A 24,879-nucleotide genomic window follows, 5' to 3' on the forward strand; every position below is an offset into this window, starting at 1 on the left:
TGAAGGAATAAATAAATAACCAGCATGTATGGGCACCCACGGCATGCACGACCTAGTGTATATTAGTTCTTAAAATCCTTACAATGCTATGCAGTCAGTACTATCACCGTCCCCACTTTGCAGATGGGAACTGAGGCCCTGTGGGGTCCCACCGCCCATGAAGGGTGGAACCAGGTCGGCTAGAGTCAGCACCTGGCCTCTGCAGGTTGGGGCTGCATTTCCCTTCTCAGCTGCTCACGCTTGTGGAGGCAGAAGTGGGCTGACGGGCTTTTCAGAGATTTTCCTGCATTTTTCCCTGCCGAATCGATCGGTCTGATTGTCATGGCCACTGAGTCTCATTTGGATGTTGCCCTATGGAATGGGGAGTGGAATATGCCTCAATTTCCTCATCTATGTCATAGAAATAATAGCAAAGCCTATCTCAAGGTCTGTTGGCAGGAATGAAGGAGTTCCTGCAGGGGCAGGGGATGTGGTAAACATCATATGTGCTTCCTCTCTCTTTTCATGGTTCTCATCATTATGATCACGATTTTACTGTGACATAACCTGGGAGAATGACACGCAAGTCTTTTCTCACACGCTACCTGCCGGGATTTGCCTTATTTCTAGGTCTGTGGGCTGCATCATGCTAGAACATGTTTGGAATTGGGGTCGGGGCTGAGGAAGCATCTGGGAAATGAACAGAGGAGGGAGGCCCCTCACTCTCCTACTGTAAAATGGTAATAGTTATTATTTTGATGAGTTCTACATGCATTATAGAGTTTATGCAATATAAATACATTGATCAATCAATCAGTCCTGGTGGGACAGAAAGGATAAGAAGATGAACTCTCAAGAGGCTTCAAGGCAGCTGAGCCAAAGAATTCCAGCTGTTCTAAATCTGGAGAGAGACGGGGGACCAGGTGTGGTGAAGGCCAAGCAGCACATGACTTAGACTGAAAATGAACCACTGTGGGTAAGTCTCAGGGCCTTGAGCTATTCCCCACTTTGGCCTTAAAATAACTGTTCACGCATGTCTCTCACTCATGTTTGTCTCTGACAGGCTCTGTCATGCCCAGCTTTGCCCACGCCTCTAAGAATCATCTGCATGTCCCCCAAATCCGTGAGCTGCCTCTATAACAATCATTCATTCACAACAATTTCCAGTGTACCCCACTGAATAGGGACTGTAGAAGAAGCACCCATGCAACCAGAATTCATCGAGCCTCATTATGAATTTAACAAGGGTGGGGTTTATAAAGTTGGTTAAGATGAGATGCTTGTGTTTAAGAATCTCACAGGTAGGGACTTCCCTGGTGGTCCAGTGGCTAAGGTTCCGGGCTCCCAAGGAAGAGGGCTGGGGTTCCATCCCTGGTCAGGGAGCTGGATCTCACATGCTGCAACTAAGAGTCCACACGCGACACCAAAGATCCTGCATGCCACAACTGAGACCCGGTGCGGCCAAATAAATAAATATTAAAAAAAAAAAAAAAAGAATCTCAGGTAAATTAACTGCCTTTTTCTATCAGTTTAGTTACCAAGCCAGGTGGTTTTCTCTCTCAAAACATTTGAGACTTAGCACCTCCACAGCCCCTCTTGTGCTTCTGAAACTGCTATGGGGAGACGAATCATCTAGGGATTTGGTCCAGTGCAGGTTCCGACTCTGGGGGTCTGCGGCGGGCTTCCAGATTCTGCATTTTTAACAGGCTCCCTGGTGATGCTGATGCTGGGGGTCCACGACCCACACTTTGAATGAGAATGCTCAGACTGAGCCTTCCATGTCATCAAATCCTCTCCCATTCCAAATATGACACCGTTCACAGTACTTGGGAACTTCTCTTCTCTCTTTGATCACAAGCTTCTTGAGGACAAGGCCTGTCTCCTCCTCCTTTTCAAATTCTGCACAGCAGGTGCTCTGTAAATATAGTTGACTGGCAGGCCGTTCCTACCCGCACGAAAGCCCCTTCTGCCCGCTGCCAAGAAATCAAGAACCGTCCCCTGGCACTCCGAGGGCAGCTTTTTTCGTCTGCCTTCCCCACAGGGAATACTATGTCTCCCATTCGTGACCCTCCTGCTGGCTGACCGCTCCCAGGCACTCACCCAACCCCATCATTTAGATTTCTTCTTATTGTCAGCACGCCTTCTATTTGGGGAGAGCAATTAGGACTGGAGTTTTGGCCCTCAAAACACCACTTGCCTTTCTAAGCATTCTCCTTTTTCAAAATCTGGGCTTGATGTCTTAGCAAAAACCCTCAGCCAACCATGCCAACTCCACTGTCACCTAGTTTCGCCATGTTGTAAGTGTCAGGAAGCACAAGGCCTTGGGAAGCTCTCTAAAGCTTGAAATTCTGAGCTAACAGGTATCTATTGAGGTGGGGTCCTGCTATACTCCTGCTTATTCAAAAACCAAAGGGCTGGGCTTCCCTGGTGGCGCAGTGGTTGAGAGTCCGCCTGCCGATGCAGGGGACACGGGTTCGTGCCCTGGTCCAGGAAGATCCCACATGCCGCAGAGCAGCTGGGCCTGTGAGCCATGGCCGCTGAGTCTGCGTGTCCGGAGCCTGTGCTCCGCAACGGGAGAGGCCACAACAGTGAGAGGCCCGCGTACCGAAAAAAAAAAAGAAACAACAACAAAAAAAACCAAAGGGCAAATTCCATGGGACTTTTCTGCCAGGTGAATTAAGTTAGCTTCTTGTCCCCCTCATCCGTCCTCACCCATTGTCACTGTTGGAAAACAGACCAACAGGATGGACTCGAGAAGCAGGGTTATATAAGTTGTTGTTTTTAAACTTTTTATGGATGATAATAATAAAAAAAAGAAACCAGGATACTTTGAAAAATTAAGCCCAAGGAAATATTTTCATGGACAACATAAAAATTAACCAGATTCTGAATCAGCAACTAAAGCTAACTCTTTCCTACTTCAGCAAGGGCGGCTGTGCTTTGATCCTTTCTAATTCGCAGATATAGACTTTCTTTCCCTCTGCAATGCTGACATGCTTTCAAAGGGCTTGATCTATTTATGGTGGATTTTTCCTATGACCACCTACTGTAAAAAGCACAGGTATGCCACCAATGGCAGGCCTGCACAGTGAGTGCCAGGGCATTCTAACTGACGGGCACTGGTGGCCACTTAAATAGACAGCCCATAAGTGGACTTCGTGCTTTGCTGAAAGACCAGGAACCCGGTCACTCCATAAATGGTTGGCTCCCTCCAATGCAGTCCATTTTTATTTTCCATAATCAAGTGTTCCATGATCAGTAAATTAAAGGGGAAAATTTTAATTTTTTTATTTTATTGTTTTTTATAATTAACAATTTTTTTAAATTAATTAATTAATTTTTGGCTGCATTGGGTCTTCGTTGCTGCATGCGGGCTTTCTCTAGTTGCAGCGAGTGGGAGCTACTCTTCCTTGCAGTGCGCGGGCTTCTCGTTGCGGTGGCTTCTTGCTGTGGAGCACGGGCTCTAGGCGTGCGGGCTTCAATAGTTGTGGCACGTGGGCTCAGTAGTTGTGGCTCATGGGCTCTAGAGCACAGACTCAGTAGTTGTGGCGCACGGGCTTAGATGCTCCGCGGCATGTGGGATCTTCCTGGACCAGGGCTGGAAGCTGTGTTCCCTGCATTGGCAGGTGGCTTCTTAACCACTGCACCACCAGGGAAGTCTCAAAGGGAAAAAAATTTTTAATTTTAGGAGGCATTAACCTGCCTCTCCCTCTGTGTCTGTACACTGAAATGATATGATAAACCCAGTTCTCTCCTTCTCATGGGCTCACTTGCTCAAATAATACGTTGTTTGACTTAAAATTATTTTATGGGCCCCCAGGTGCAATTCAGTTTAGCCATTAAATAGCATGGAGAGCATAATTACATCATATGAATATGCTATATAGGCATAGAAAAGATAAGAACATAATAACAGTTGTTATGATTGAGTGGTAGGATTATACGTCTTTGTGTATATGTGTGTGCGTGGCTTTCTTTTTGTCACTTTTTTTGGGATAAAACAAATACTATAACTATCCTTTGGTAATCTGGGGTACAGGAGAAAATTATATGTTATTACTAATTATTATTTCTTATTCTCAAGTTCTTGGTTTGAAATAAAACATGTGAATGCTTTATGTATTGTGAAATCATGGTGAATAAGGTTTTATCTGGCCAATGCTTGTTTTGTTACTTTTCGTAATATAGCAAGTTATCTTCCCTTTTAGATTAAATATTCAATATACACTGTCAGGTGTATCCCCTGTTGATAGTGAGGTCTGGCACTGTGTACATGTCACAGCCTCTCTCTCATATGCCTAGATAACAGCACGATGGAAACTGCTTTAATGTAAAATATTGTCTGCATGGGGACATTCATAACATTTACAGAAGTTTTGATTATATGAATCATAAGTTTCACCAAAAAAATTAGCAAACACAAATGGCAGCGCATTTATACTGGCCATATTGTTTATGCATCAGAGGTAAAGATTTTTGGACATAAATTAATGTGTAATTTAATGTTTTCACAGTTATATACTTATTTTGTTCTATTCATTATAGCCTACAGGTCTGGAGGATAGCTTACACCTTGGGATTTAAGGGGGAGTTATACACAGAGATTCTCAAAGTATGGTCTGGGATCCCCAAGAACCCCTGAGGCCCTTTTTGAGGAGTCCATGAGGTCAAAACTATTTTCATAATAATGCTAAGACATTATATGCCTTTTTCACTCACATTCTCTCACAAACAGGAGTTTTGAGAGGATATATAATGGAGTTTTCCAGAGGATATATAATACGTGATGACACCAACACTCTGACAGCGAATAGAACATGTGTTTTGTACTCTTAAGTTTTAAAAGTTTATCAATTTTAATTTCAAATGCAGTAAATATTGAAGGATAGAATGCACAGAAACAAATGCTTTTTAGTTTCCTCAGTAATTATTGAATGCCAATGGATCTGAGACCAAAAATTTGAGAATCATTGAGAATTTATGGTAAATCTTCTTAAAAAATTATTTTGTGTGTGTACACTTAAAAAAAAAAACAACTCATGTCATATGCGTCATTTAGGAAAAATCTGTAGCCTTGCTTAATAAAACGAATGAAGCAATCAAAATAAAAGCCATAAACTGATTTGGAGGGCAGTAACTTATTTTCCGATGTGCATAATAATAGGAACAAAAGGGTAATATTGTCTAGTACCACGTCCCCTATTTAGAATTCAGCTATCTAGCAACCTCACTTATCCACATAACAGCTGCTGACCAGCAAATTATAAGGGCTTCTGAAGAGCAAAAAGAGTTGTCTCAAGCTCCTCCTACTTGGTACACTAAGAGCTCAAATGCTTTACTCCAAAGAGAAGACCCTCCCCCCCAACCCCAGGTCCCCAGCCCTGTAACTGGAACTAGGGTGAGGTGAGCCAGGTGCCCAGGGAGCAACACTTAAGGAGGCACTGACACTCAGGTGCGGACCTTGCATTTGCACGATGCTGAGAATTAGTGCCTCCTTAAATACAGTACTCTGTAGGGCAGCCCTACTCAGCCAGATTATTGACCTGGCTAGGATCCAAAGCAAACAACAGAGGGAAGAGAAGGGGGAAGCTTCACTTACTGACTGGTAAGAGTAATTAAAGAAGACAGCAGCCTCCTGGCAAGGGATGAAACAGGAAAGCTGTCAAAAGTTGGACACAAATTCAAAATACAAATCAATCTGGGCCCATTAACAAAAAGGCAGATAATCTGAGCTCTCGGGATATCATGTGGTAAGATAACATATATCTATAATTGATGACAAAGTTAAATTATATCCACTGTACTTTGTTTTTCAAAATAAATACATTTGAGGCATGTTGATAACCAAATTGGTTGAAATAATAAGGTTCAAGAACAAAATGAACTATTAGCTATCTATCGAATCCAGCTATTCAGAATTTGATTCAATCAATTTAATCCATATTTATTTACCGTGCCCAAATATCACCAAAGACTATATTCTAAGGTTCTGAATAAGTGGAGTCTAATTGTACATCAAGTATGTAAATTTTCAGTGACTCATTATTTAGCTTGATGGAAATTCCCTGAAACCACAGGGTTTTTTCCCTTCCCTAGTCAATTTGTTCTTCCATCGTTCTAATTATACATGTTTTTAACTTAAGATGTCATTCCACACAGGAGGATTAAAATCTGGTTATTATTACACAGCAACAAATAGCTTCTCACTCTTAACATGGAGCTGGATGAAAATGAGATCTTTTGCTAAGGTCTGATGACTAGTCTGTTTATCATTATTCTTGCCATGTTTTAAAGTAAGAATCAAATGAGGATGGCGGGTGACACAGATGTGAACAATAGTGTAGAAGAAGCTTTACTCAAATTGAAGCTTAAAAATTTAGCACAGGTCAAAAGGAAATTCTTGCAAAAGTGATTTGAATCGTTAACGATTTCTCCCTTTAGTCCCTTTGTATGCCTTTCCTGGGGGTCTGCTCCTGAGTGGGCCATTCCTACAATCATACCACTCTTCTGCGGTTATAGGCTTATCAGAATAAATCCCTTACAAGCCTTGCCCCAAGCCATTGCTAGGCCTCACATTGGGTGACTTTTTAAAAATAGAGGAAGGACAGGCCTGATGCCAGGTGGGGTCATAAAAATAAAATTCCACAGCAGTAAATACAGCCACTCAATCAATCACCCACCATATCCATATGTGGTCATGCAGAGTTTTTATGTGGTTATCTCAGAAATGTTCAGGCCAGAGGAAGACCTCCACCTGCCCATAGCACCCCGGGTGGGAAGAAAAATCTTAATGTCCCCAACACCCAAGCCTTATAACCTTTGGTGGAGGATACAGTTACATGTTCAACTGTGCTGGGTGACTCCTTCATCTAAGTGGGAAAGGCCATGCTCCCACAATGGTTATCACCATCTGGCTAACAACTGGGGACCCCCAGCTGGACACAACACATTTCAGTGGGAACACAACAGAGGCTCTGAAGTGTAGGCCTCTAATTTGATCTGAGCCTCCATGGGTGAAAGCGAAGATATTTCACCACAAGTTTTAAAAAAATGAAATACTCGTCATGGTGGCGATGATGGTTATGAGAATAACCACAGCTGTCTGGGACTGTATGATAAATATTAATAGCAGGTAAGGAGGTGAACAGTGGTTGCTACATACCTTACAGTGACTGATAAGAGGGTGGAAATGCCCTCAAATTTTATATTAAATGTGAGACATTTAACGCCTTATGCCCGACAAGATTTCTGAGTTTGCTGCATTAAGAGGAAAAGACTTGAGCTCTAATTACATGCTAGGATTTATTCTGAGCTTTTCACCAGATTTATCTCATTTAATTCTTATTAAAAAAAAAGAGGTACTATTACTATTCACATCTAACAGCTGAAGAATCTGAGGCATATGAAGTATAACTAACTCAATACATGTGCAGCTGGACTTTGAACAGTCTAGAACGTTCTGTGAATAGTATACTTTGTTTATGTCACTATGTTTAATGATGACTATTACTCAATATACGTGAGGAAACCCCCAAAATACATACTCTATGCAGAACAAGTCTAAAGACATGTAACTAAAAAAAAATGAGAAATTAAATTGTAGAATTGTGTAATTAGGTGATTCTTAGTTATAAGCAGAACATTCTGCTCCAAAACATAAAATTCTATAGAAGGAAGAAGGTATTACCTGCTACAAGCAAAGAATTCCTGAGGAACTTAGAAAGAGATTTGATGTGATTTAGAGGAAGAACTGGATGATTTTGGAGAAAAAAGAAAAATTTGAGCCCTAAGTTCTTGTAAATATCTAAAGTACAATTCAAAAAACGAAAACAAAATTATAAAATCTAACATCTGACATATTACTAAACATAATTTGAGGTATTGTACTGATGTGCCAAACTGGCCCATAAAAAGATTCCTAGGGAGCATAAAAAGGCAAAAGTCTTATCAAAGTGGATTTCAGACTTGAAAGTCATAATGAAAGTCAGATTATGGTTAACTTCTTGGGAACTCATTTTAGAGAAAAAAACAGGCATGGGATTAAATGATCCTTGTCTTTTTCTTTGCCAAATCAACCACTTCATGACCCGATCAGATGGAATCTAAAACTTCACTCTGGAAATGCATGTAAAAGTGCATAAATAATCTGCCCCTTGCATGGGAACATCCTGAAATTTGGCTTGTTGTCTATCTGTGTGGCTGTCCAAAACAAATATACTCTTTGTGAATTATAACTGGGCCTATCCATGAAGAAGAGATCTGGGTGCAACAGCATCATCACTTTGATGTTTTGGGGCTGTTTTTGTAAAAATCTGTGGGGACAGATGCCCTGTTCTCTCCAGTTACAAGACAATTTGCATGCATGTAGGAAATTAAGTGATAAAGCCTTTTCTTCTTTTTCACAGTTTCATTTTCCTTAATCACTAGGCTTTCAAATTTTAGAAAACTGCTCTTGAATAAGCAATAGCTACTTCATGATTAACCTAACTCAAAACACTGTATTTCAGTAACTACCTTTCTGTGTATTTATTGGGCTTCCCCAGGGTGCAATATTCCGAACAAACTAAGGACTCCAGAAAAGACATCTGTTCCCATCAAGAACTGAAATGGAAAAAAAAAAAGAATAAGGAAAGGAAAAGACATGGCCATATCTATGCAGGTACACACATGAAATTAATAGTTTTCTGCTTATTTTTGATTGCTAGAGCTTTCATCCTGTTCTTTATTATCTAACACACACAAGTATGTCTAGAGATGAGGTCTAGAATTACCACAGTCATGGACTGCCAAGAGTATTCTGTTGCTCTTAATATAGGTTCATAAACTAATTAAGGAGGAGTGCAGATAAAAATAGTAATTATTAACAACAATAAAAATTCTTCTGTTTGACCATAAAGAGTTGAAAAATAAATTTTAAATCAAACAATCATAAGAAATGTAAGCAAAAACAACAAAACTGCTTTCTAGGGCTGTAAAAACAACAGCACTATTTCCTTTTGTGACAGCCTCTTCTCACAACTCTCTCTAAAAAAAAAAAAAGCATATATGGGTTTACAAAAAAAAGATTCAAAAACATTGTTCCGTATTCGCTCAAGCTTTTTAAAGATGGTTTATTTAATTATTTTTGTGTCCAAGCACTTCTTTAAAGCAACTTCAGCTTGGGCAGTTTACTCTAACATTCATGTCAAATTAAGGGATACTTTGAAATTGCTATAAATAAGGAAACGGAATTGTGTGTCCAGGAGGAACCTAAAATAAAATGTTTCAAGGCCATATCTTGGGCCAAAGTAAAGTAAGGCATTGAGAGAACAAAGGATTATACACTTTTCTCTTTTTCCTTTCTCTTGGGTCTCTCAGACCAGCCAGAGAGCCTAACCTTGACCTTTGTTCATTTCAGGAACTCCCTTACCCCTGCTCTTTGCAAGGCCTGGGGGAGACTGCTTCAGACTTACTGGATGAGAAGCAAGGATACGACCTGTCTTTTCAAAGTTTTTTTTAAGCGATATATTTAGGGTGCTTGAGAGGAAAGAATTGGCCAGTCCTTTATTTATCTTCCTAACAGGTGCAGCCGGACAGTCATAAAAGCAGGCTACTGAAAAAGAATGATTTTGCCAAGTATTAAGCCCCTCTAGTGTGTTCCTCCTTACAGCAGATAGCTCAAACCTACACTGTGCCTTTCCAGTACAGCCTGGCAAAGATTTTTCAGGGGGAAAAACATTGGCATTCGTTCGTGCAACTTCTTTATTCTTCATCCAAATCTTCAATGTGGCCTAAATGAACCATTTGAAGTTTGGAGGAAAATACCTGCCCTCGATCAAATACCTCCTCCCTCTTCTTCCTTTCTTTTGCTTAATTCCAGCAAATGTAATTTTCCCCAATTTGAGGGAAAGGTAATAGCCTATATGTAAGATGACTTCTCCAAAGACAAATTTATTTTGGTGTTTGAAATAGATGCAGGTGGAAACTAAAGGTCAAGGAGTAAATATGACAGGAAGGTTTCCCATCATCAGGCCTCCTTTTCTGATGATGACTAAGCCTTGAGTGATGCTGGGAAATGGGTAAGAGGTGATGAATGCTGCTCTGCATTCAGATAGGTTTGGGGCTTAGCAGAACATTAAAATGTAATGAAATCTCTAGGGACCAAGAGAAAGACATAGCAAAGGAAAAACTCCTGTGGACTGAAAACATTATCCTCCATGCCCATGTTCCCACCTAATCCTACTGAAATAGGCCAAGGTAGAATAGATAGATAGATATTTCATGTTGATATAGCAAAAGAATCTGTAACAACAATGCCATACTTTGATTCCTGGAGTTATCAGAATGACCCTTTAAAATGATGTTAATCAATGGAGCTATGTTTTGCCATATGATTGAGTTTTCAAGAAGAAACCTTACATGGAAGATAGGAAAGTTACAGTGACTCTCCCAAGGTGTTTTGAATGACACACAAGCACCAAGGAGGAACTCTTGCCTTTTTCCTACAAGTTAAGTACATAAAATATAATAGGCCTGATATATCACATAACAAAAAGTAAAATTCATGTTAACGCCTGAACTTGGTGTTTTAGAAAAGAATTTTTCTAGGTTCTATAGAATCTGATAGTTAACAATTGTCTAAGTAGATTAAAGAACCAGGCTTTATGGTTTTAATCATCACATACTACAGAGATAAAATTCTGAAGAAATGATTTATAGGCAAAAATAATATTAATAGTATTTTTAAACTATTAGAGATTCAAACAAAGAAGAAAGGCTATTGCAAATTTCTAATTTCATAAAATTACTCATCTAATTTCTAGTTTGATAAAATAACTCTTTGACAGGAAAAGAGAAAATTCTAGTGAAAGTTGATTCGTTTACTCAGTAGGACCCAGGGGCAATTAACTGTAAGGGTTTTTAGAACATAGACCATGTTGTATACATCTCTGAAATCCCAGCGACTAGTTCATAGTAAGTGCTCAATTAATAGATGGTATGTAAATGAGATATCCTGGGAGATTCCCACAAATCTGAAACTTCCTACCACATCTTCTCTTGCTATCTGATTAGAACAATTTAATTTTACTAGGTCTCAGGTTCTGCATCAATCTAAAGTGTAAGACAGACCTTAACTTTGGAACTGACAGTACCAAGAGTATAGTTCTCCAGTGAACAGATGTACAAATGATAAAGGTGCAGAGGAGGACAATGGGAAGTGGTTACTCCTTAAAAATAATGCTTTCTTTCTCAGAAAGGGCTTACAGAGCCATCCAGAATATTTTGAAGGGTCTAAGTAAGGACCGTTGACCAATTACTTCCATTAGAATCCTCCTTGAGATCTAAAGGTACACCTGTCCTTCCCTCTTCTCCTTAGAAGGACCAGCTGTCCCAGGGCCCAACATGAATCTCCTAGAATTAGACCCCTGCAGGTTGGGAGGCAGTTGAGAGAGACATCTTTTGCACCTTCAGATGCTGAAAACTCAGTCTCTTTTTAAGAGTTGTCAGGTGCTGCTGGATCCTAGGAGGGCCAAACCAGCTCATGTGTCTTATCAAGATTTATAGCAAGTGCTCAATCCCTTCCTGAGCATGGTTCTCCCAGCTAAGGAAGAGATGTAAGAAGACCCATAGGGGCTGGAGAAACCTGGTTGGGGGAATGTTTCTGCAGATAGTTTGAAATGACTCTGAAGAATTGGTTTGGTGGCATGTTTTATTCCTGAGGCTGTCTTTCAGAGCGATGCTCATATGTAACAAAACCAACTCCAGTAAAAAGTGAAATCAGTTAGGAGAAGGTACAAGGACCAGAATAGTTCCTGAACTGCCATACTCCTTACTCTTCTGATGTAAACAATAAAAATGCAATGATTTCACTAAGAAAACTCTTCAAGGTGTAGATCTTTTAAAAATCAGTTCTGCTGGTAAGGAAACAAAAAAATCCCTGTACTTCCTCCAAGGATTTTAAATTAAAAAAAAAAAAAAACCTTCTTTTTGTCCCCACTCCCTACCATCCAAATTTAAACTAACCAAAGAATCAGTATAAAATTACTGTGCTGGGTGAGGGGAACTCCTACACAGAATATCAACAGTGCTTTTATAGCAAAAGATTATGGGCACTTTGGTATGTATGTTGATCTATAACCAAAATATATACGTGGTTTTTCGGGGGGAGCTGAAGTTGAAGATATATTTTCCTCTTTGTCACTCTAAAATTTCATTGTCTTTAAAAGTAGAATGGACAGATTTTGTCAGACAAAAAGTAAAACTTTATCATATCTGCAATCCAAATAATTTAATTAGCTTTATAGGCTCTACAGCTTATCATCTTATTTATTAGTTTCTCAGCTTTTTTATCATTTTCCAATGGGCTTTAAAATAACACATGCAAATTGATTTACTAAATGCAGGATAATTAAAACAATATTCTGTCCTCAGTCAGGAAACATAGAGTGCATTTCACCCAAATAAGCCTTGAAGAGGCTAGTCAAGTGACAGATCAAATGAAAAGGACATTTAATACACATGTAAATCATTTACATGACAAATAAGACACTTTAGCAGGAGTTGGACTCACTGCCTGAGAGTCAGGATTAAGTTCCCATATTAATGCATGCATTTGGTGTGGTTATTTCGGGTGGAAGACTTCATCCATCAATGCCCTCCGCCACAAAGCAAAGCCAACCTGTAAACTGATCACCACAGCCTGTCAACACTGGTTACTTAATTACATAAAGAAAATATATTTCAAAGACTTTTGATAATTTGGTTAGTATTTCAACTTTGGATTCAAGTCTAGCATCTTTTTCAGGATTCTTTGAAATAATGGTTAAAAGGAGTTTTTAGAATTAAAAAATGAAAAAAACCTAAACACCATTTTTATGCTCCCTGGCTCCCTGCTAACGTTTGTTTGTTTGTTGCTTTTATTTACAGACGTGAAAAATAAAGATTTACTAAGCACTCATGAAGACTAATATGAACGAGAAAATATTTTTAAAAGATGTCTCCCTTTAAAATTAAACTCAATATACTTGTGCTGTTAATTTGTGCTTTTCATTAGTTATTTTAGTAATTTCTAATTCCAGCTTATTTATGTAATTAATTAGTAGTTTTTAGATATTGATTTTTTATGTATAGGAGAAACTGTTTATTGGAGGAAACATTTCTTCTAACGAAGACTATTTCCAGCGTAATTATTTTTAGAAGTCTACATATTGTGAAATTATCTTCAATAAAGGCCATAAAGAACACAATCTATCAGTGATATTCAAAGATATCACTGGCGTTAGATTTTCTTTCCATGCAAGAATGTAAGAATGTCATAACTAATAAAGCTCCAAAATGATAAAAGCAAAAAATACATGCATCTGCATATTTTCAATGTCTTTCCAGGAGAAAAATACAGCAAATCTGGAAATATTGTTACAAATTCTTTTTTGAAACCTTGATCAAATTTATTAACTATTTAAGAAAGCATTCCAAGCCCCTCCCGACCCCCACAAACTGCAAATACATGGTGAAAAATTTGTGATTGAACCTAAGAAAATACACTTGAAAATGAAATCTGCTCATCATGACCAATTAACACCCTTACATTAAACTTTAAAGATTCTTTGAAAAATATGATAGAATTATAATTTGTCATTTTAGTTAATATTCTTCATAAACAATAATTATCAGATATTTTTCAGTTGGTTATATTCTCCCTTTATTTTCCCTCTGGTCTGTTTACTCTAAAGGATCTTTTCCTTAAATCATAGTGATTCTATTATTTTACAGTCTATTTAAGAAATTGGATATTTGTTTGAAAATACCAAAAAGAAACATGCTTTCTTAAAAAGTACAAGAAAAAGATCTATGGTTGAATCTTACCCTCTTTCTTAGTGGGTTCTGGCATGGCCACAATAAAATGTTATTCTCCAATGAGTTTGCTCCCTTCCAGTACTAGTTGACAGAAACCCCACGAGCAGTAGAGAGATGGTACAGGTCAGTGTGACAAGCAGTTGGGTAGAAGTCTGGCCCTTTTATATTCCCTGTGAGTATCAATCATGTTGGCACCGCCCCTTCTTCAGCACAAGGATGCTGGAACTTGACAGCTATGAGGACCTTTCTCACATCTGTTGTCTGTATTCTGCTCTCTCGCCTACTGGAAGGAATCTTCTGTCCATCTCATGTGGCTATGAGAACACCTCTAACTTTCTAAATTCAGCTGCAGCCTTGTGCTCCTTCTTGCTTTTCACTTTCTGTCTGACAGAGACATGTGTCAACTCAGAAATGCAAAAAGTTTGCCTGATAATAAAAAATTAAATCAAATTAAAATTCATAACATGCTAATTCAATATACACTTTAATTTTCACTAACATTATAAAGAAGAATCTCTATATTGATGATAATGTTATGCTCCCATTAGCTTTTTGTTTTTGTCTATACTTAATTATTGGGTTTAAATTTTTTCTTCTTTTTATCAACATATTAACATTAATTTGTCATGCCAAATTTCTATGTTTAATATCTTGTCTCATTTTCTCCTCCAAGAATAGCAACGTTTTCTATTAAGGAATGCTTAGCATTTACCTTTTTTGGGCGGGGGGTGGGTACGCAGGCCTCTCCCTGCTGTGGCCTCTCCCGTTGCGGAGCACAGGCTCTGGATGCGCAGGCTCAGCGGCCACGGCTCACGGGCCCAGCCGCTCCGCGGCATGTGGGATCTTCCCGGACCGGGGCACGAACCCGTGTCCCCTGCATCGGCAGGCGGACTCTCAACCACTGCGCCACCAGGGAAGCCCGCATTTACCTTTTTTTCAAAAAACATCCTTTAAAAAACTTACAGTGTATATAAAAGAATGAAGTAATGATACATGCTACAACACGCATGAAGCTTGAGAACATTATAAGTGAAAGATGCCAGACACAAAAGACCATATATTGTATGATTCCATTTACATGAAATATCCAGGATAGGCAAATCCATTGTATCAGAAACTCAATTAGTGGTTGCCAGGGGTTGAGGGGAGGTGGGATTGGGAGTGACTGCTAGTCGACATGAAGTTCCTTTAGGGAATGATTCAAATGCTCTGGAATTAGGTAGTGATGATGGATGTACAACTTTGTGAATATATTAAAAAAAAACCCACTGAATTATACATTTAAAAATATACGGGGCATGGGCAAAGAAATTCAGATAGACCAGTAGCTACTGTTTTGCTTCAAGATGGCAAATATACACACAAATCTAACTTAAGGTACTGGTAGACTATCAGATTTGGCCACTTTCTCCCCAAACTCTCATGGAACTGATGGAGAAATTTGAGCTACCAAGTGGTCAACCTAAAAAAGACATTTTCCTTTCTTTGTCTACATGCATGGCACCTTAGAGACCAGGACTAAAATTAGTTTACATGAAAAGACAACTACTTGTGTGCTTTTATTGCTATGTGTTTTCAAGACCATTTTCAAGAGACTTTGATTGATCTGTGCTGAACCAGCCACATTGTCTCATTTAATTTCCCTTGTGGCTGAGAGCACAGCTGGTCAGACTTAGCTCTACCAAACTCTTAACTTTTCAAATAAGGATGGAAACTCAACTTAGAACTCAAAAGCATCATTCTTTAGCTACTTGTGGGGGCGGCGGGGGGGAAAGCCAGTCAAGGAGCTCGATGAACATCTTCTACAAAGAAAAGCCTTTTCTCAACCACATAGTGCTACTGAGCACATTGCTTTGCTTTTTAAAATTTTCCTTTATCTTAGATGCCAAACAGCTAAATGTCAGCCAGAATACAGCATATTCTGGAATACAAAGTCAGATACATTGAAAGAAAAAAAACAGTAACTTTTTTTTACCGAGTCTATCATAAGAGTATCAATTAATAGATGAAACAAATTAAAGACCTAGAATTTGAAGTCAGACTCTTGGTTTCTATTTCTGGACCTGCCATTAACCAGCAGAGTTTAAGAAAGTCAAGTGGCCTTTCTGGGCCTCAGTTTCCTTTTGTGTAAGATGAGGGGTTTGAAAAAATGACCTCTGAAGCCTCTTCTAGGTTTAACATTGTGATTCTATATCCTAAAAAAAGTCATTTTTTTCAGCATTCCCAGCACACTGAATACCACATACGAAATGGACATAAGGGCAAAGTGTCATGTTGCAAAGAATGTTTATAGTGATAGGCAGATTTCACACATGCCACAAAAGAGGTGCCATGCCATCTTTGGCTTCTGCAGACACTGCATTGGGTTTTTAACACACTGATCATTTTACTGAAGTGAACATGTGCCAGGAAATATTGCAACCCATGGAGAAAATATTTTATGACCCAGGGAACTTTTTGGTAATTAAGGACTTGATTATAAAAAGATAAAACATTATTGGAGGAATTGGAAGTATGGACAAATTTCAAGATAAATAGTTGTAGAGTGTATTATTGGATGGTTAAAGTAAGATTTCAAGTTAGAATAGTAAGTAGACGTGTAATTTTCCTACGACTGTATCGTTTTAAGAACACATGACCTCTATTTCAGATGTCATACGTTCATCTAGAAGGTTGCAGACTCCTTATCTCCAACCTCACTCTCAGGAAGGGGGAAAATGGTCAATAGGGCTCTTCTTTTTTTTTTTTCTTTTACTAAAACCTTTACTGGGTTTTTCCTTTCGTGTTATTTAGGATGAGATTAGGCTAAATATAACACAGAATCACAAAATAATGACAGTTAAACCAAGATAGTAGTATTTCTCGTTCACATAAAGCAAGTTCAAAAGTAATTAGTTTAGAGTCATTGTGTAGTGACTCCACACTGTTATCAGGAATCTAGACTCCTTTGTCCTGCTCTATCATCCTAGGTAACTTTATGGTCTAAAATGGCTGCTAGGGCTCTAGCCATTACATCCACATTCCAGGCAGCAGAAAAAAGGACTCACGTTCTTAATATCTTTGGGACTTCTTTGAAGTCTCACATAAAACATCTGATACCTCCCATGGGCCATACCTTGATTACATGGTCATATCTGGCTACAAAAGAAGCTGGGAAATATAGTCTTTCATTGTCAGTGGCAATGGGCTTCTTTTACTAAAGAGAATGAGAATGAATGTTAAATAGGTAAATATCAATCTCTGACACATCTTTCAAAATAAAAGGAGTAATGTTCCGTGCAACAACCAAAGAGGGCAGAGAAGTATAAACAAGTTACAAGGGTATACTGTACAGCAGAGGAAATATAGCCAATATTTTATAACAGCTATCAATGGAGTATAACCTTTAAAAATTGTGAATCACTCTGTTTTACACCTGAAACTTATATGATATTGTATATCAACTATACCTTAATTAAAAAATAATTGTTTTTTGTCCTATACCATTCATGTTAAATTTGTGCCTAGACATTTTATAGTTTTGTTACTATTTCAAACGGAATCTCGGTTTTCCGTTTCCATTTGTAACTGGTTACTGAGAGTATAAAGAAAAGCTATGAAGTTATTTGTATAATTATTTTGTATCCAGACACCTAATCAAATAATTTTTTAGTTCAAATAGGATTTTTAGGAAAGTCACTTGGATGTACTTACTATAATTTATGATAGTAATATAATATGCACAAATAATAATTTTGGTTTTTTAATTTTCAATTTTATTTATTTTATTTTCTTATTACATTAGTTAGAAGCCCAAATATGTTATAATAGTGCAGAGGATGGGTCTTCCTCTCTTGTTCTTGATTTTAATAGAAATGGATCTAGTATTTAAACTTTAATATGATAGTTGCTATTTGTAGCAGTCTATCATTTTTAGGTAGTTTCCTTTTTTTCCTACTTAAATATTAGTAGCAACTACTGAATTTTACCAAATGTATTTTTGTATACATCATTGTAATCACGTTTTTCTTCTTTAATTTGTTTACATAATGAGTTACATATTTTGAAAACTTGACAAATGTTGGACAATCCTTGCCTTCCTGGTAAAAATCCTATTTCATTATGGTATATTATTCTATTAATACAATTCTGCATTCCTTTGCTAAACAGAATCAGCAAAAAGGAGGCCATGAGCTGGTTCCAGCAGAAGTATGAAGGGATCATCCTTCCTGGAAAATATAATCCCGTTTCTATCCAAAAGGCCAACAAGAGGTTTTCCGTGAAAGGTAAAAAAAAGAAGGAAAGAAAGAAAGAAGGAACCAGTTTATGATTTTATTATCTTTTCTTCTCCTAACTTCTTTTGGTCAAGTTTGTTGTTGTTGTTTTCTATGTTGAGAATTTAATTTAGACTTTATTTACAGTCTAAGTCTTTAGTTGTATCACATACATTTTGATTTAGAGTTCTTACTTTTTCATTAATTTATGAATAATCTTAGATTTAGGTTTTTATTTTCTCATTGATCCAGGAGTTATTTAAAAGGGCATTTCTTTCTTTTTTAAATTTATTTATTTTATTTTTGGCTGCGTTGGGTCTTTGCTGCTGCGTGCGGCCTTTCTCTAGTTGCGATGAGTGGGGGCTATTCTTCATTGCAGTGCGCAGGCTTCTCATTGCAATGGCTTCTCTTGTTGTGGAGCACGGGCTCTAGGCACGCAGGCTTCAGTAGTTGTGGCACTCGGGCTCAGTAGTTGTGGCTCACGGGCTCTAGAGCACAGGCTCAGTAGTTGTGGTGCACAGGCTTAGTTGCTCCGTGGCATGTGGGATCTTCCCATATCGGGGCTCAAACCCGTGTCCTCTGCACTGGCAGGCAGATTTTTTTTTTTTTTTTTTTTTTTTTTTTTGCGGTAGGCGGGCCTCTCACTGTTGTGACCTCTCCCATTGCGGAGCACAGGCTCCAGACGCGCAGGCCCAGCGGCCATGGCTCACGGGCCCAGCCGCTCCGTGGCATGTCGGATCTTCCTGGAACGGGGCACGAACCCGTGTCCCCTGCATCGGCAGTCAGACTCTCAACCGCTGTGCCACCGGGGAAGCCCTGGCAGGCAGATTCTTAACCACTGTGCCACCAGGGAAGCCCCTAAAAGGGCACTTCTTAATTTCTAAGGAATTAAGTTTTTTTGGTTATTTTTTAAACTAATTTTTTAGTGAGGTGAAATTCACATCACATAAATTAACCATTTACTGTAAAGTAAACAATTCAGTTGCATTTAGTACATTCAGAATGTTGTGTAACCACCACCTCTATCTAGTTCCAAAACATATTCACCATCCTAAAAGGAAACCTGTTACGCATTAAGCAGTTACTTCCCATCCACCTCTTTGCTTATTCTCTGGCAACCAATGATATGTTTTCTGTCTCTATGGATTTATTTATTCTAGATATTTTATATAAATGGAATCATACAATATATGACCTTGCGGGTCTGGCTTTTTTCACATAACATAATGTTTTTAAGGTTCATTCACATTGTGGTATGTAAAAAGGAGTACTCACTCCTTTTATGGCTGAATAATATACTATCATATAGATATACCACAATTTACTTATCCATTCACCTTCAATGGATATTTAGGTTATTTCCACCTTCTGTGAATAATGCTGCCATGAACATGTGTGTACATGTACTTCTTTGAATACTTGATTTCAATTCTTCTGGATATATACTTAGGATTAATTGTTGGATCATGTGGTGATTCCGTATTTAACTTTTTGAGGAAACACCAAACTGTTTTCCTTAGTAGCTGCACTACGTACATTCCCACTGGCAATGCATGAAGGTCACAATTTCTCCCTATCCTTGTTAACACTTATTATTTTCCTTTTTAAAAATTATAGCTGTCCTGGAAGGTGTGGAGTTATATCTCACTGTTGTTTTGATTTGCATTTCTCTGATGACTAATGGTGTCCAGCATTTTTTTACGTGCTTGTTGGCTATTTGTATATTCTCTCTGGAGGAATGTCTATTCAAGTCCTTTGCCCGTTTTTTAACTGGGCTTTTTGTTGTTGAGTAATAAGAGTCCTATGCATTTTGAATACTAAACAATAATCAAATAGATGATTTGCAAATATTTTCTCCTATTCTGTAGGATGTGCTTTCACTTTCTTTATTACGTCCTTTCCTTTGATGCACAAAAGTTTTTAATTTTGATGAAGTCTGGTTTTTCTTTTGATGCTTATGCTGTTGGTGTCATATCTTAGAATCTATTGCTGACTCCAAGGTCATGAAGATTTCACGCTATTTTCTTCTAAAATTTTTATGGCTTTAATTCTGTATTTAGGTTGTTAATGCTTTCCTCCCTCCTTCCCTCCCTCCCTCCCTCCCTCCCTCCTTCCTTTCCTTCCTTTTGTTAATGCATTTTGAGTTGACTTTTTATAGGTGTCAGGTAGGGGTCTAAATTCATTCTTTTGCATGGGGATATCCTATTGTCCCAGCACCGTTTGTGGAACAGACTATTCTTTTCTCATTGAATGGAGGCACTCTAGTTGAAAATCATTTGGCCATAGATGTGAGGGTTTATTTCTAGGCTCTCAATTCTATTCTGTTTGTATATATGTCTATCCTTATGCTAGTACCACCCTATTTTTATTACTATAGCTTTATAGTAAGTTTTGGAATTGGGAAGTGTTGGGTCCTCCAACTTCTTATCTTTCAGTATTGTTTTGGCTATTCAGGGTCCCTTGAAATTTCATTTAAGAATCAGCTTTTCAGGACCTAATCAAGCTTACAAGCTTTTGCACAGCAAAGGAAACTACAGCAAAGACAACCTATGGACTGGGAGAAAATATTTGCAAACGAAGCGACTGACAAGGACTTAATTTCCAAAATATACAAACAGCTTATACAACTCAGCAACAAAAAACCAAACAACCCAATCGAAAAATGGGCAGAAGACCTAAACAGACATTTCTCCAAAGAAGACATACAGATGGCCAAGAGGTGCATGAAAAGAAAACATCGCTAATTATTAGATAAATGCAAATCAAAATTACAGTGAGGTACTACCTTATACCAGTCATAATGGCCATCATTTAAAAGTCTACAAATAACAAATGCTGGAGAGGGTATGGAGAAAAGGGAATCCTCTTACACTGTTGGTGGGAATGTAAGTTAGTGCAGCCACTATGGAAAATAGTATGGAGTTTCCTCAAAAAATTAAAAATAGAATTACCATATGATCCAGCAATCCCACTCCTGGGCATATATCCAGACAAAACTATAATTAGAAAAGATACCTGCACCCCTATGTTCATAGCAGCACTATTCACAATAGCCAAGACATGGAAACAACTTAAATGTCCATCAACAGATAAGTGGATAAAGAAGATGTGGTACATATATGCAATGGAATACTACTCAGCCGTAAAAAAAAGAATGAAATAATGCCATTTGTAGAAACATGTCTAGAACTAGAGATTATCATACTAAGTAAGTCAGACAAAGACAAATACCATATGACATCACTTATATGTGGAATCTAAAATATGACACAAATGAACCTACCTTTGAAACAGAAACAGAATCACAGACATAGAGAACAGATTTGTGGTTGCCAAGGTTGAGGGGGTTGGGGGATGGATGGAGTGGGAGTTTGGGTTTAGCAGATGCAAACTATTATATATAGAATGGATAAACAACAAGGTCCTGCTGTATAGCACAAGGAACTATATTCAATATCCTGTGATAAACCATAATGGAAAATAATATAAAAGGGAATTCCTCAGCAGTCCGGTGGTTAGGACTCAGCGCTTTCACTGCTAAGGGCCAGGGTTCAATCCCTGGTCAGGGAACTAAGATCCCACAAGCTGCACAGCACAGCCAACAAAAAAAAATTAGAGATTTAAAAAAAAAAAAAAAATATATATATATATAGAAAAGAATGTATAAAAAGAAGAATGTAAAAAATTAGAGGTTTAAAAACTATAGAAAAGAATTTGTATATATATATGTATAACTGAGTCACTTTGCTGTACAGCAGAAATTAACACAATGTTGTAAATCAACTATACTTCAATTAAAAAATAAATAATTTTTAAAAAGAATCAGCTTTTCCATTTCTTCAGAAGGGTCATTGGAATTTTGATAAGGATTGCGTTGAAATTATAGAAGGCTTTGGGTAATATTGCCATCTTAACAATATTAAGTCTTGCAATTCATGAACATGAGATGTCTTTCCATTTATCTAAGTCTTCGTTAATTTCTTTCAACAATGTTTTATAGTGTCAGTGTCCAAGTCTTTCATCTCCTTGGTTAAATATATTCCTAGGTATTTTATTTTTTGGGATGCTACTGTAAGAATTGTTTTCTCAATTTCCTTTTTGATTTGCTCCTTTCTAGTATATAGAATTGCAACTGATTTTTGTGTGTTAATCTTGTAGCCCACTACTCGTCTGGATTCATTTATTAGCTACAGTGTGTGTGTGTGTGTGTGTGTGTGTGTGTGTGTGTGTGTGTGTGTGTGTTTTCTTTGGAATTTTCTATATACATGATTATGTCATCTGCAAAGAGAGATGGGTTTTTGTTTTAAAATTAATTTATTTTATTTATTGATTTTTTGCTGTGTTGGGTCTTCGCTGCTGCATGCGAGCTTTCTCTAGTTGCAGTGAGCAGGGGTTACTCTTCATTGCGGTGCATGGGCTTCTCATTGCGGTGGCTTCTCTTGCTGCGGAGCACAGGCTCTAGGCCCACGGGCTTCAGCAAATGTGGCTTGCGGGCTCTAGAGAGCAGGCTCAGTAGTTGTGGCACACGGACTTAGCTGCTCCACAGTATGTGGGATCTTTCCGGACCAGGGCTCGAACCCATGTCCCCTGTGTTGGCAGGCGGACTCCCAACCACTGCGCCACAAGGAATGCCTCATTTTGGGGTTTTGTTTTGTTTTGTTTTGCCACACTGCTTGTGGGAACTTAGTTCCCTGACCAGGGGTCGAATCCAGGCCCTCAGCAGTGAAAGCACAGAGTCTTAATCACTGGACTGCCAGGGAATTCCCAAGAGATGTTTTTACTTCCTACTTTCCAACTTGGATGCCTTTTATTAGCTTTTCTTGCCTAATTGCTCTGGCTAGAACTCACAGTATAATGTTGAATAGCAGTATTGAGTGGGTGTTCTCGTCTTTTTCCTGATTTTAAGGGAAAAGCTTTTCCATTGAGTATGATGTAGCTGTGGGTTTTTCATGAATGCCCTTTATCATGCTGAGGAAGTTCCCTTCTATTCTTAGTTTTCTAAGAGTTTTTATCATGAAAGGGTATTAGATTTTGCCAAACGCATTATCTACATTAATTAAGATGATCTTGTGAGTTTTTTCCCTTCATTCTATTAATGTGGTATAACATTGATTAATTTTCTTATGTTGAGCCACCCTTGCATTCCTGGGACAAATCCCACTTGATCATGGTGTACAGTCCTTCTAATATGCTGTTGGATTCAGTTTGCAACTATTCTGTGGGGATTTTGCACCTATATTCATGAGGGATATTGTTATGTAGTTTTCTTGTGGTATCTTTGTTTGGCTTTGGTTTCAGGATAATACTGGCCTCAAAAAACTAGTGAAGAAGTGTTTCCTCTTCTATTTTTTGGACGAGTTTGAGAAGGATTAGTGTTCATTTTTCATTGGATGTTTTGTAGAATTTACCAGAGAAGCCATCAGGTTCTGGTTCTAGGCTTTTCTTTGTTGAGAAGTTTTTATTATTTGTTTTTTGGTTTTTGAGGTTTTTTTTGCGGTACATGGGCCTCTCACTGTTGTGGCCTCTCCCGTTGTGGAGCACAGGCTCCGGACGCGCAGGCTCAGCGGCCATGGCTCACAGGCCCAGCCGCTCCATGGCATGTGGGATCCTCCCAGACCGGGGCACAAACCCATGTCCCCTGCATCGGCAGGCGGACTCTCAACCACTGCGCCACCAGGGAAGCCCCTAGAAGTTTTTATTATTGATTCAATGCCTTTACTTGTTATAAATCTGTTCAGATTTTCTATTTCTTCCTGAGTCTGTTTTGGTAATTTGTGTCTTCTAGGAACTTTTCCCATTTCATCTAGGGTATGTAATTTGTTGGCATATAGTTGTTAATAGTATTCTCTTATAGTCCTTTTAATTTCAGAAATGTTGGTAGTAATGTCTCCACTTTCATTTATACTTTTAGCTACTTACATTTCTCTCTTGTTAATCTTTTCAAAGAAATAACTTTTGGTTTTATTGATTCTTTCTATTCTCAATTTATCTCTGCCCTGATCTTTATTATTTCTTTCCTTCTGCTAGCTTTGAATCTAGTTTGTCTTCTTTTACTAGTTCCTTAATGTGCACAGTGGGTTATTAATTTGAGATCTTTCTTATTTTGTAGTGTAGGTGTTTATTGCTATAAATTTCACTCTCAGCATTGATTTCACTGCATCTCATAAATCTTGATATGTTATGTTTTCACTTTCATTCATCTCAGTGATTTCTGATTTTCCTTGTGATTTCTTCAATCCAGTGGTTATTTAAGAATGTGTTGTTTAATTTCCACATATTTGGGGATTTCCTAGTTTTCCTTGTTATTGATTTACAGCTTCATTCCATTGTAGTCATAGAAAAATATATGTATGATCTAAATTTTTTTTTTTTTTTGGCGGTACACGGGCCTTTCACTGTGTGGCCTCTTCTGCCGCGGAGCACAGGATCTAGACGCGCAGGCCAGCGGCCATGGCTCACGGGCCCAGCCGCTCCGCGGCATGTGGGATCTTCCTGGACCGGGGCACGAACCCGTGTCCCCTGCATTGGCAGGCGGACTCTCAACCACTGCGCCACCAGGGAAGCCCCTATGATCTAAATTTTTTAAAAATTATTGAGACTTATTTTCTGACCTAACGTTTGGTGTATCCTGGAGAGTGCTCCATGTATACTTAAAAAGAACATGGGGCTTCCCTGGTGGCGCAGTGGTTGAGAGTCCGCCTGCCAAGGCAGGGGACACGGGTTCGTGCCCTGGTCCAGGAAGATCCCACATGCCGCAGAGCGGCTGGGCCCGTGAGCCATGGCCACTGAGCCTGCGCGTCTGGATCCTGTG

General features: G+C 38.6%; 1 protein-coding gene across 5 annotated transcripts in view; it reads right to left on the reverse strand.

The window, feature by feature from the left end:
• MYBPC1 (myosin binding protein C1) overlaps nucleotides 1-13,987 on the reverse strand; it is a 94,889-nt gene extending 80,902 nt beyond the window's left edge. For all 5 annotated transcript variants that reach the window (XM_032645512.1, XM_032645513.1, XM_032645511.1 and 2 more), the window contains exon 1: nucleotides 13,825-13,987. In XM_032645512.1, coding sequence (XP_032501403.1) covers nucleotides 13,825-13,849 — 25 coding nt within the window. In that variant the 5' untranslated portion in view covers nucleotides 13,850-13,987. The remainder of the gene's footprint in view (nucleotides 1-13,824) is intronic.
• Between the last annotated feature and the right edge of the window lie 10,892 nt (nucleotides 13,988-24,879).

Source organism: Phocoena sinus, chromosome 10, assembly GCF_008692025.1.
Source record: "Phocoena sinus isolate mPhoSin1 chromosome 10, mPhoSin1.pri, whole genome shotgun sequence".
Classification (NCBI taxonomy): Eukaryota; Metazoa; Chordata; class Mammalia; order Artiodactyla; family Phocoenidae; genus Phocoena; species Phocoena sinus.